The sequence below is a fragment of the Lolium rigidum genome, chromosome 1 (assembly GCF_022539505.1).
Source record: "Lolium rigidum isolate FL_2022 chromosome 1, APGP_CSIRO_Lrig_0.1, whole genome shotgun sequence".
Classification (NCBI taxonomy): domain Eukaryota; kingdom Viridiplantae; phylum Streptophyta; class Magnoliopsida; order Poales; family Poaceae; genus Lolium; species Lolium rigidum.
Window position 1 is genome coordinate 30,949,887 of NC_061508.1, and position 12,035 is coordinate 30,961,921.

Here is a 12,035-nt window from a genome sequence, read left to right on the forward strand (position 1 = left end):
GTACGAACACGCGATGAACTTGGTGCAAATATCATGGAAGTCAAGCCAAGCTTTCTCCGGAGAGAGGCGCTGAGGGCGATCGTACGTACGTGTGCAAGGCGAGTCTGACTTTCAGAGGAAGAAAATTGGAAGGGAAGGAGTATACAGGAGTGATACATGAACATGACAGGTTTGCTCTCCTAGGATAGGATACACAAGCAATGCACCCATTGTTTCGCCCTAGTCGATCAGCTTCTTACTTCCCGCCGGACGCGGCGCCGGCGTCTACCTTGACGGACCGAGCAGTGGCATCGTCCGTGGCGGCCGGCGACATGGAGGCGGCGGCGGCCTGATGGCGCATGACCGGCCTGGAGAGGAGTGAGGCCGGGGAGGTACCGGTGGTGGTGGCCGAGGAGATGGCGGAGGCGAGGGAGATGGGCATGAGGCAGAGGCCCTTCCCCTGCAGGTACTGCATGGCCGTGCCCATGTCCTCCTCCATCATCTTCGCCACCTGCTGCTCCGTCACACGCATCCCGGTCCCACCGCCGCCTCCTCCACTCTCGCCACCACCACCGCCGCCGTTTGCCTTGGCGGTGGCCGCGCTGCTCCCACCGCCGTTGCTGCTCTTCGCGCTGCTGTTCGCCTGCACGACCGACAGCGCGTCTCATAACTGACAGAAGTACTGAAGAAACGTAGGTACGTGGTGGCTGCTGCGTTGCTTACCTCGGATGACATGCTGGCAACCAGCGGCGCCATGCCGGCCGCCCCGCCCAGCCGGCTCATGCTCAGAACCTGCACAGAAACATGTCACCTTTGCAGATCGTACTATGATGGCAGGATACAAACTGCTGCCCAGAAGAAGTGCCATCTGCCGCGTATACGTACCTTGACTTGGAGCTGCAGGAACTTGACGTAGTCGATGATCTCGTCCAGCATAGATGCCTTGTCAGTCTGCAGATCAACAATACTTGTTACGACCTCAGCAAGAACGAGACGACAAATTTACCACGTTTTGTTCGTGGGACTAGCTGTGAAGAATGAATGCCTATTGCTACCGGAGCAAAGCAGGCATGGCAAATCGAGGGAAGCAGGGCATCGAATGCGGCCCATGTGCACATTCACTGCATGCCTCATTTGTCAGCACAGACTTCTGAGTTCTTCAGCTCGAGACTGCAAATGCGCATTCTTCAGTCCAGAGTTTTTCCATCAGGAACAAGTTTCAGGGACTCGACACGTGTGGCATCGCATCATGAACTCTGTGCTTCGCCATATCACATCATCCCATGATCGAGCTAGACAGGAGCGACACCTCACTCCCTCACCAACCGGCGTGCCCTTTTCTACCTTAAAACCCACTAGAGAGATCACCCCCACGTCATAGAATGACATAAACAGGCAAGCATCCCGTCGTCCATGTCTGTCGCAGGCTGTCGGGGGTCATGGCCATGGCGTCGCAAGTCGCATCGTTTCTAGATCTAGAATTCTACTCCGTAGATCAATTTTCATGGTAGACCGATAGCTGGGAGAAAGGAATACTATACCTTGTTGGCGTTGGGGACAAGCTCTTGCAGCGACTTCATCCGCTCCGCTATCCTCTCCCTCCGGAGCTGCATGCATGCGATGCGCGCGAGTGATACAGAACACAATTAGCAAAAGTTCAGAAGAAAAAAAATGGTAAGTTCTGTAGAGGCGTGAGAACAGTTCAGCTACATCTGGCGTAACTAATTGACAGGTAAAGATTCGCGATGCGAGAAATCCCCAAGATAAGATATGGAATTACAGAGAATAAGGATCATCTACTGGAGGTTGAAAAGTTTGATGTGCACGAACATGTCGGGATTTTAAAATTCAGATTCAGAGAAAGGGGAGGAGATCGAGGTAGGTAGGTTGTGTGGGCGTACACGTTCGGCGATGCTGTGCGGGTCCGTGGCCTGCCCTCTCCTTGCCCGCACGCGCGTCTGCCTCGGTGGGTTAGCGCCACCGCCGCCAGAGGAAGCTGGTGCCGTCGTGCCGCCGCTCGCCGCCGGCCCTCCGAAGCTCTGACCCGACATTGACCCTCCCTGCATCATCAGAGAACAAATGGACGCTTTTAGTGGATGGATGGCAGTCCACAGCAGAATTCGACCGTGTAGACTAACTTCGTGTAATTCATTAGCAGCAAGCTGAAAAAAAAGAGAGAAATGGCAGGTTCTTGGTATCTTGGACCTTATCGGTGCATGATCTTACCTGGCCGAACGGTGGCTGCACGGCGCTGGCGCCGCCATGCGCCCCAAATCCGTTGAACATCGCGTGATCACCTCCCTGCATGGACGCGCACGCACAAAACGAGTCCATGCATGTCAACGGAAAAGCTTCCTAAATTGGCGGGAGAGAGAGACTGGAAGAAGGCTCATACCGTGCCATTGGGCGACTTGAAGCCGCCATCCATGTCCTCCCTTGATGTCGGGGGTGACCGGTCCGTGAACAGCGGCAGCGGCGAGAACCCTCCACCGCCGCTCTCCTCCCCACCGCCGGCGAGGCCCTGCCGCTGGAGGTCGGTGAGCTGCAGCATGACCGGCTTCTCCCCGCCGCCGATCTGGTGCTGCCGGAGCCGGGAAGTCAGCAGAGCCGACTCGTCAAAGGCGCCGAGGTCCTCGCCGCCCGCCGCGATCTCCCACGGGGACTTGCCGGTGGCGCCTAGGTCGGCCCACGCGGAGGGCAGCGTGGAGAGCATCTGGTCGAAGAAGTCGTCCTGCGCGCCGCCGGCCCCACCACCGTCGCCGCCGCCGGCCATCGATCTCGCGCGCGCGGCTGCCCGGGCTGTGCAGCACCTACGTACGCTACGCGCGAGCTGACGAGTAAATGCGCCCGCGAGAATGCAGGAAGGAGAGTATGGAGGAGGGAAGAGCTGTTGCTACGTGCGCGCCTTTATAATCGCGTGCTATCTGCCGATTTTTATATCAAGATCAATTCAACTCAGTTCGTGCAAACTCTTTGGCGTTTATAACTTTATATTGATGATCTTCGGTGTATTTTTTTGACTTTGTGTTGAGCCCAGCAAATGCCACAGCTGGTGCAGACTTGATATTACTGTAGCTTGTTAATTTCTGGACGATTAAAAATAGAAATAGCTATGATGAGCGAATATTGCTACCACTGAATCTGGAAATTATAATGAGAGAACGTTTGGATTTTAGTCTCCACGAGCGAACTACTTGCTAGCCGTCTGATTTTTTTAGCGGACGGCGGATGACAGTTGTCATCAAATTGAGTAAAAGTGAGGTGCCACATGACAATATTTGGCTGGTCTAAATCCATTTGTTAGGAAAAAACATCCGCTTAATCTTGTTGTCCTTGAATTTTTTTAATCGACGGTGGATACTATCTGTTAGATTGAACAATTGCCACGTGGCAACTACCAGATCCGTTTGCTCCGCAAAAATTCCGCCCCATATTGGAGCCCTCCAAAATATCGTAGGTTTTTGTTATGGCAGTATAGAATTGCAGGCAGAGAAAATGTGCAAGCTTGGCAGAATATAACTGCAATTTGCATTTCAAGTATATATGTAAGACATTTATGGAGTGAGAGTGATCTAAAGGCTTAGAACTAGAGTTGAGAGTCGCCAAATTCTCCCGGATTGACTAGGAGAGGGGAGGGTGGATCCTAGTTGTAGTTGTAGGTTTTGGCCTTTGTGTCAGTCTGGCGATATGTTGTTGAGGACACCGCGCTTGAAGCTCCTGAGCTCCTTCGAGCATGTGTTAGAAGTGGGGCAGTGGCTTGCGGAGCTATGATGAACGGAGATGGTGTGTTGCAGCAACTCCTCTTCTACCTCAGCAATAAAGCTTTGGTGGGGTGCTCGGATTCATCGACATTTAAGATCTTATTTGCTCTCTCCCTATGGTTGTAGTGATAGACGAGAGAAAGAGTTGGGATCTGAGGTGCATGTGGTTGGAGGAAGGCAGGGCAGTTGACTTCAAGCTCCGAATCGTCCGTTGTGGAAGCATCAAGATTTATTGGAGTTCCTCAACATCGTCAACTTGGCGCCACTCTCGGCTAGGAAGCTTTCACCTTCCTCGGTGTTTCTACCTCTTTCAGAAGATCTTCCTCGACCAATGTGCGGGGTCCACGGCCGGCGACACCCCAAGTGGCATGCTCCCCGGCGGCGGCGCGAGTACATGCGCCTGAAGGTCGTGCAGATGCGGTGGAGAATACCAAGGACCTAATCTTGTTTTCTAGTTTTTCCCTAGGGTCTTTCTGTAATATTTGTGTCCTTATATGTATTTCCCCTATCTCTTAGGGGCCTGGCTACAAATTTGTTCCCACTGCTTGATTAATGAAACTTCCAAGGCCTTCGTGCCCTCACCCGTTCAAAAACAAAGTTGTGTTTCAAGTTAGCAGCCGGAAACAACAAGAGATTGTGAATTGTGGCTAAATATTATGGTTTGAGTTAGATATACTCGGAGCTTAAATGTTTTTCTCTATGCACATATCGAAATTTGATTTGAAGTTATATTACATAATACTACATCCGTTCCAATGAATAAGGTTGATATTATTTTTGAAAAGTAAAACCATGTAAAGTTTTGACAAAGTTTTTATAACAGGTCATTAACATGCAAAATGCAAAATCAGTATCATTAGATACATCATGAACTATATTTTTATATGATATTTATAAATATCATATTTGTTGATAGATTTTTGTAAAAATCTGGTCAAATTTTACTTGGTTTGATTTTTTAAAAAAATGTCTTATTCATTGAAACGGAGGGTGTAGTAGATGATTAACATGGCAATATTGCAGGCAAAATAAACCAGAGCTACCCTTACTGTGATATATATAGCAGGGCACCTAAATGACAGATTTGCATACTATTGACCAGGTTGTATGAATTGCACCGAAATGACAGATTTTTTATTTGAATACTAGTTGCATTGTTCATGCATGTCACCAGTTATTTGTGAAAACAATCAGCCTTTTGGCCTCACCTGACCACCTCGGCAAAATATATCCGACACTAGCATATTGTACTGAGCGGCAGAGACGTGGATCACATTCATGCTCAGGAAACAATTCCTAGGATCGGAGGTCGGAGAACAGGCGCCAACGTCTCTATTGCAATTTTGAAAACATGAAATAAGCTTCTTCTTTTAGTTTTCCACCATGATCCTAATAACGTAACTTTGATGTGGTTCTGCGTGCATTTCTCTGTGCACAATGGGACAGCGGCAGGAAAAGATGGAGTCCGTTGGATGAGGCCATCAACGAGATGAACGGTGGTGGAGGCCAGAGGCAGCTTGACAGTGGTTTTGACTGGTGTTGAGCAAATTGGTTCCTCCGATTCAGAACGCAGTTCTCTGTTCGGTCAGTTCATCATATTATTCTCGCGCCCCGGTTGCTCCGAGTATGTCTGAGTGGTTCTTCCAGCTAAAAACATCACCGTTAAGTGCGGTTCTAATTCAAGGTTCTATTCGCTATGATCTCCTCATGAGATAATATAGTTTATTACCAGCTTAGTTACTACCAGTAATCAAGAGGATCCTATGCCCTTCTAATCGCTTAGTACTACCGAGACACTCCTCTTTGGATTCTATGATAGGAAGACCCTGCGACTTGTAAAATCAACGAGATAAAGCATGTGATTGGTAGTTTCGAACTCGGTTTGTGACCTCTCAGGCTCTCACCATCTTTTGCAAATAAAAGGATGCTTGCTTGGGATGTGAAACGGTGAAAGTTGGGGCGACACACGAAGCAGCCATTATATTGATGTGGGTATTGGTATCTTCATTACGTCAATACATACTTTTTACAAAAAAAAAAATGTCGAAATATTATATGTAAAAATGAAAAAGTTATGGTCGTCAGAAACCACCAAAACAGGAAAGAAGAGATAAGTTAGCTCACAAAAATAATGTTAAATACGACAAGTTACTAACACTGTCCATCTGTTAGCTCTCGTGACATATATTACAAACAAATGTCATCAGCTAATACACCTCATAATAACAAGGAATGGATGGAGTTTAAGTGATACCACGTAGGATAATTGATGATTAAAAGAATAAATGCATTGCTAGCTTTGACTACAAGTTGCCGCGCTTCTTCTGGCAATAGCGTAACGGGCCGCCAAAGTATCACATGGTGAAATGGTATGGTGTGTGCGCCCCAAAGAACTTGGGGCGTAGGTCTATTGGCATATTGTCACATGAATGTGCCCTTGATGCTGATTTGGGACTGGCGGATCCTAAAAGATGATAGAGGTCTTTGGCTTAAGCTTGTTAAGGCTAAGTACCTAAGGGGTCGTCCGCTTCTGGTGTGTGAGCGCACTGAGGGGTCTCAGTTTTGGAGATCCCTCCAGGACATCAAGCACGAGATCGGGGCAGGGATTACCCACTCCATAGGGGATGAAGTGGGTGTACCTCATTTTGGCTCAATTCATGGCTTGATGGGCGACCTCTTAGGGACGATTTCCTGGAGCTCTTTGTGATTCACTCGGACCCAATGCTACTAGTGGCCACCGCATCCCATAGGATGTGAGATATCCCGTTCCGACGGGCCTTAATCCTGAATGAGGTCTTAGTCCGGGACACGCTATGGGCCCGCCTCCTAGAATCCTTGATGGATGCTCAAGATAGCGTGTCCTCGCACCTATCTGCTTCGAGGTCCTTCATAGTTAGGTCTGCGTATAGGGCCCTATTTAGAGGACCCTCTCTTACCTAGATGTATCGATTGTGGAAGGCCTAGTACCTCTGAAGATTAAGATTTTCATGTGGCAGATGCTAGGGGATCGCAACCCTCAGGTGTGGAGGTGGCAAAGCATCATGGGCCGAGTAACAACATGTGCCCTCTATGTTCGCTTCCCGAGTCTATAACCCACATCATGTTCTCTTGTCTTGCTGCCCAATTTTTATAGACCTTCGTCTTGAACGCACTGAGCCTGAGTGGCATGTCGTAGAGCTAGACAAATTCTTTAAAATACACACAAACTGTATCGATAGGAGGAGGACCTCTTCTGGTTAGTGTTTCCAGCCATGACCTGGACCCTATGGACTATCCACAACATGATTATTGAGCATCGATAGGAGGAGGACCTCTTCTGGCATCGATGAGCGATGGTTTGGTCGCGGCAAGACCTTGTTAGTCGGCTTTTTGGCGTGTCCGAGTATCGTCGTGCTAGTCTTCCCCTACCGTGAAGTCGGAGCTGCTATGTTCGTTCGAGATTCTTCTTCTGAGCAGTGCGCGACCTGCAAGGGTGGTCCGGTGGTGAAGGTCTTCTTTGGCGCGGGTCTTGGGCATCTCCTTTTCAGAGCTCGCCTCAGAGTCGAAGATGCATGTCTCTGTGCAAGGAGTCACCTGTTTGGCATAGACCGACTTGAGCTTTGTGGTGCCGATCCGGTGAGGTCTCCTTTGGTGGTTGTTTCTTTGGTAAAATCGGAGTCGCCGCAGGGTGATGACGATGATGTTGGTGGGCAACCTCGACGGCGACTCTCTCTTCGGTGGTGTGTGTAGCTTTTGTGGGTTGCCAGGGTGGTGCCGGTTTTCGGCCGGTTTCCGCTAATAAACTGGCCAACATCTATACTTCTGCTTTATTAATGATGAAAAATGGCAAGTCTTTTGCCTCGTTAAAACAAAACATGATATGCATGCCTTTCTGCGGCCGGCTTCTGACTTTCTGTTCAAATTCTTGACGTTTTTGCAGCAATAGCACCCGCTCTGTCGGTAGCGGGATAGGAACCGGCTAGACGACATGCTGGAGGATCTACTAGCGACGGCGTCCCGCGTATTTACGCAGTCCAACTGGCAAGGTGCTCCATGATGTAGGGTTGTATCTTCGTTCTTTCTTTTGGGCATGTGTTGCACCAGCATAGCTTTTTTTGTGTGTGGTCTGGATTTCAATTTTGTATCGATGTGGTTGCTTCATTTATAAAGTGGAACTTTTCGTCCTTGTAGCATTATGCCTTTACCGACTGCATATCCAGAAACTGTGTTGTTGTGTCAACAACAATATTGTTCTGAGATATTATCCCAAGGTCAGATCGCGTTACCGCGTGGATGCGATTAGCACGTAGTTGGATCATCTGTCGAGAGAAGTCGGATTAAGAAAGCCAAGAGAGTGCACGGGGAGTGGACGCGAAGTCAGCAGCGAGCATTAACTCCGACACATTCCTCTTGGAGAGCTGAAGATCCAAGGGGAATGGTAGTGGCAGCGTGCGGGCTTTGTTTAGGTCAATCACGGCACTGTATTAACTGCGCCGCTAATCAAATCCTCCAATCTTGCAACATTGATGCCACACGCCCATTAGTTTAAGTTAGAACAAACCAGGTCGGATGGTTGAAGCGTGGTTGTAGCTTCATTGTATCATTGATCAAAATTCCTAATTTGTCGTCGTGTGTGCTTCAGTAAGGTGGGGTTTTTCTATTATTCTTTTAAGTGCAACAAGACGGCATTTCCACCTACAACGAGGCGTATGTGGTCAAATTGTCTAACTTGAATCTATAGTCCAAATTGTGTGAATGTGTGCACATGTGTTCGTCTACTTTGTACTCATGTTACCCAAAATGTCATTTACAGTCACAATTCCTTCAGTTTAGGGTTTGGGTAGTTCATGAGCTCTTTGATTCAAACCATTCTTTTATATAAAATTTGGAGCTATGCTGTCCATCGCTGTGTTTATCATTTTTTCTACGTGGGGAAGAAAATCGCTCTCAATTGTATTGGCTACATGGAGTACATGCACCAATACCATCGTGGAAAATGCAACACACAGGCCTTTCTTGCTCACAAGCTCAAAACACAGTATTGAAAAAAATGTAAAGTTGCAGTCAGTAATAATAAGAGAAAGTACAACCAGCGTTTTTTTTAAATTCTATAGGATCCTTCACTGACAGTTGTTTCATCAAGCAGAACCAAGGGAAATCTTTCTATGAATGTAAAGCAACCATCCTACAGATTGCACTCCTACAAATCAAAATGGTCTACATAGAAAAAGCTCATCGGTGCTATTGTTCCCCCAAAAGTTCTTTGAATCAGCTAAATCATTAACTTTAAAAGGTTACTGAGGGACTTTTCATTAAAGTTGAAAATCGAAGTTAGAGATGCAAGCGGGATCCCACCAAAATCCCAATTACAATTCAGATTGTGACTTCTATTTCAGAATTTGGCCCTAAAAATTAAAATAGAAATGACTAAATGAACAAGAAATGAGACTTTGGCGGGATTCCGCTTGCCACCTTAGTTGTCATGCCGTCGAGTCTCTTTTGGATGGGATAAGACCGATCCACGAACACCCCTATGTCCTTTCAGGTGTGGCCGGAAAAAAGAGGCTAAAATTGGCTTCGTTTGAGAAAGGTTTAACAAGCTTCAGCGGAAACAGGAGATCAGATATTATAGATAACAAATCAGCACTTTGGGGAAGGAAGTTGCTAGAGGATCAAGACAGGATACAAGAGCACTTTCTAACACGATAAGAAATGAGAACTAGACTCTTTTACAATAATATCTTTCATGTGAGATTTTTGTCTTCCAAATTTATCAGTGTTTTTCCGTAATAGAATAAATAAACTGACTGGAAATTTTAAAAGACTGCACTGTGAGTTAGGAAGGGGCCCAAATATGTGATACAGCCATAATATTTTCTACGTGCTAAGATGGTTTGAGAGTGGGGATAGATGAGCTCCCTGTTTGACCGTTTGTTAGAAATACTGAATAATAAGGGAGTAGACTGCAGAGTAACAGTACATCAGATAAAATGGGAGAAATAGTCATATGGTAAAACATCTGTCTTCTTGATTCAAACTATCTTGCATGGAATCTTTATTATATAGACAGCATAGGCCAACCAAACTCTGCATGGTCAAGCACTACTTGAATTTTTCCCACTATGTATGAATTTATGAATCAGCAAACATTTTTTGCTGGCAAATTTCAATGGCTTCTGCAGACTTGATGATATAAACAAAAGGAAAGATTCACATGATTTATTATGGCAATAGAGAGCACAGACACTGAGATACATTAATCATCACTCATGATATGATACTACAGTCAGACAAAGTTTCAGCTTACCAGTGCAGTATTGGTAATCCTAATAAAATGGCCACAACAGATCATTGGAAAACATAGTTTGGTGGCTTTGGCCAGGAAGTAGAAAGTTAGACCGGAACAACAGAATTTCTCATGCTAATTTCCATAATACAGCTTAAGCAGCAGAAGTGAAGCAGAGTGAGTACATGTTTTGACAAAACAGATTGTTACCAATCAAAGTGCAGGAACATCATTTGCCCATCTCCCAGACAACACCACCATCCTCTGCATGCAGCAATTAACAGAGTAAGAAGATGTGGAAAATGCATAATCCATGAAGAAAAACATGCATAATGCATCGATGATTTCCGTGATACGGTCCAACATCTTAAGTTTCCTGATAAAGTTAGTTTTCAAGTTTTCTTAAAGTCAGTGCCATGAAATGCAAGATTGTACCTTTGATCTTCTTGTTAATCCAAACCTCAACCAACATCCCTGCACCAACTCCAGCAACACAAATAGCACCATAGATAGCCAATGCAGAAGGCAAAGATCGTCGAGGCAGAAAGTAACACTCAGGGACTTGTCTGATTTTCTTCGGAAGACGCTTCTTGACAACCGGCTGGCTTGACTCGGTGGTCACTGAACCACTCACTGTCTTCCAGTCCGCATTCTTCAGCATGTCTTTTGAGTCTTCAGTACTCATCCTGAAACTGCCTATGCATAAATGTTAATCAGAAGGGATCTACATACAGCATCCTCAAGACAGTCAGACAATAGCCATTATAGTTCAAATAACATGCTTCTTGTTTCAGATTCATGGAGTATGTAAACATTGGAACAGAAACTTATGTGCTCCCCCTGGCAGATGCTGCCACAGAACACAGGTACACTGGCAGGTCAGAGTTGGATTATCATGTACCATTTACACTCTAGCTTGCCTACGACTGGGTTGCAAATACAGTCCGGGGCTAGGGCGTTTCCTAGAAACCAGTTCAGGGAAACAGGCATACAGCTAGTGTAGATATATTTTTGAGAAAAACCAAATATTCAATAAACATTAATAGTGGGGATTATAAAAATCATTAACTCTTGTAGTTCACTTCTTTTGAGCTCTTTGTTCCTCAATTTCTCATACCGCATTCCTCCCAAGCAGCAAAAACTAAACATATAGTAGTTGAATAATCAAAACAACAAACAAGTTGGCTGTTACTGAGCCAACCTACTCACAGCCTCAGATTGCCGCCAGTCCTCTCTCTGTTCAGAGCAAGCGCAACACATACTAAGCAGATTGGTTGATTAATGCGCGGTCGTGCAAAACTTTGCAGGCTGCTGCAACCAGCGGCGGGGCTTACAGACTTACACGATATTTTCCGACAGAAAAGATAAACGCCAGTAAGTGCATAAATCAAAGTACAAACTGTTTCTACTAGAGGAGAAAGAATCAATTTAACTCGACAATTACCAAGGGCGGATCTACATGGTGCGCGGGATGTGCGGCGGCGCGACCATAAGTTGTGAAGGTCGTTGGGATTTAACAAATCGCTGGATCGGGAAAAAACAACAGAGACTTACGGACGGGGTGGAGACAGCAGGATCTCGATGCCCCGACGAAGAAGAAGGAAGAACAGGAACGGCGAGGGCGGCGATGCGTGCGAGGCGGGGGTTTTCGTCGGAGCCGGGGGGAGTCGGCGGCGACGGTAGGGCGGCGAATGTAGGGCGCACAAGGCAGTCCCAGGGTGCGGCACTGCAGGCCTGCAGTGCCCAGACAGGCCATGGCAGGCTGGCCCATTACATCTGGTCCAGGTAGGCGGCCGAAGCAATGCGCGCGAGCATTTCCTATATCACGCCCGTAGCATCACCTACGAGAGCGACGCTCATGTGGTTTTCGCATCTTTAGCCCACCCACGTATTAAAACCTCATGAACAACTTTTCTTTACTATATGCAAATTTCTCTCAACTTTCTAAATATAGTTTGTTTAGTTAATATATAATTTATTAGTCTATAAAAAAATTGCACGTACTTGGGTTGTAATAGATGGGGCCCTTC

General features: G+C 46.6%; 2 protein-coding genes across 2 annotated transcripts; both read right to left on the reverse strand.

Annotated features, from left to right (window-relative positions):
* Nucleotides 1-235: 235 nt before the first annotated feature.
* LOC124706316 (transcription factor LRL3-like) lies at nucleotides 236-2,716 on the reverse strand. The gene is made up of 7 exons (XM_047237977.1): nucleotides 2,375-2,716; nucleotides 2,206-2,280; nucleotides 1,881-2,039; nucleotides 1,521-1,586; nucleotides 865-930; nucleotides 713-771; nucleotides 236-611 (listed from the first exon to the last, which is right to left on the reverse strand). The coding sequence occupies exons 1-7, from the start codon at nucleotides 2,690-2,692 to the stop codon at nucleotides 236-238; spliced, it is 1,119 nt and encodes a 372-aa protein (XP_047093933.1). The 5' UTR covers nucleotides 2,693-2,716.
* Nucleotides 2,717-10,067: 7,351 nt separating this feature from the next.
* On the reverse strand, nucleotides 10,068-11,602 carry LOC124670579. The gene is made up of 3 exons (XM_047207071.1): nucleotides 11,560-11,602; nucleotides 10,441-10,697; nucleotides 10,068-10,269 (listed from the first exon to the last, which is right to left on the reverse strand). The coding sequence occupies exons 2-3, from the start codon at nucleotides 10,688-10,690 to the stop codon at nucleotides 10,235-10,237; spliced, it is 285 nt and encodes a 94-aa protein (XP_047063027.1). The 5' UTR covers nucleotides 10,691-10,697; nucleotides 11,560-11,602; the 3' UTR covers nucleotides 10,068-10,234.
* Nucleotides 11,603-12,035: the final 433 nt, after the last annotated feature.

Coding starts and splice junctions, on each gene's coding strand:
- LOC124706316 (XM_047237977.1), bottom strand. CDS start 2,692: ATGCTCTCCACGCTGCCCTCCGCGTGGGCCGACCTAGGCGCCACCGGC. Junction 2,040..2,205: donor TGCAGCCACCGTTCGGCCAG/GTAAGATCATGC, acceptor CTGATGATGCAG/GGAGGGTCAATGTCGGGTCA. Junction 931..1,520: donor TTGTCCCCAACGCCAACAAG/GTATAGTATTCC, acceptor GTTGATCTGCAG/ACTGACAAGGCATCTATGCT.
- LOC124670579 (XM_047207071.1), bottom strand. CDS start 10,690: ATGAGTACTGAAGACTCAAAAGACATGCTGAAGAATGCGGACTGGAAG. Junction 10,270..10,440: donor GATTAACAAGAAGATCAAAG/GTACAATCTTGC, acceptor TGCTGCATGCAG/AGGATGGTGGTGTTGTCTGG.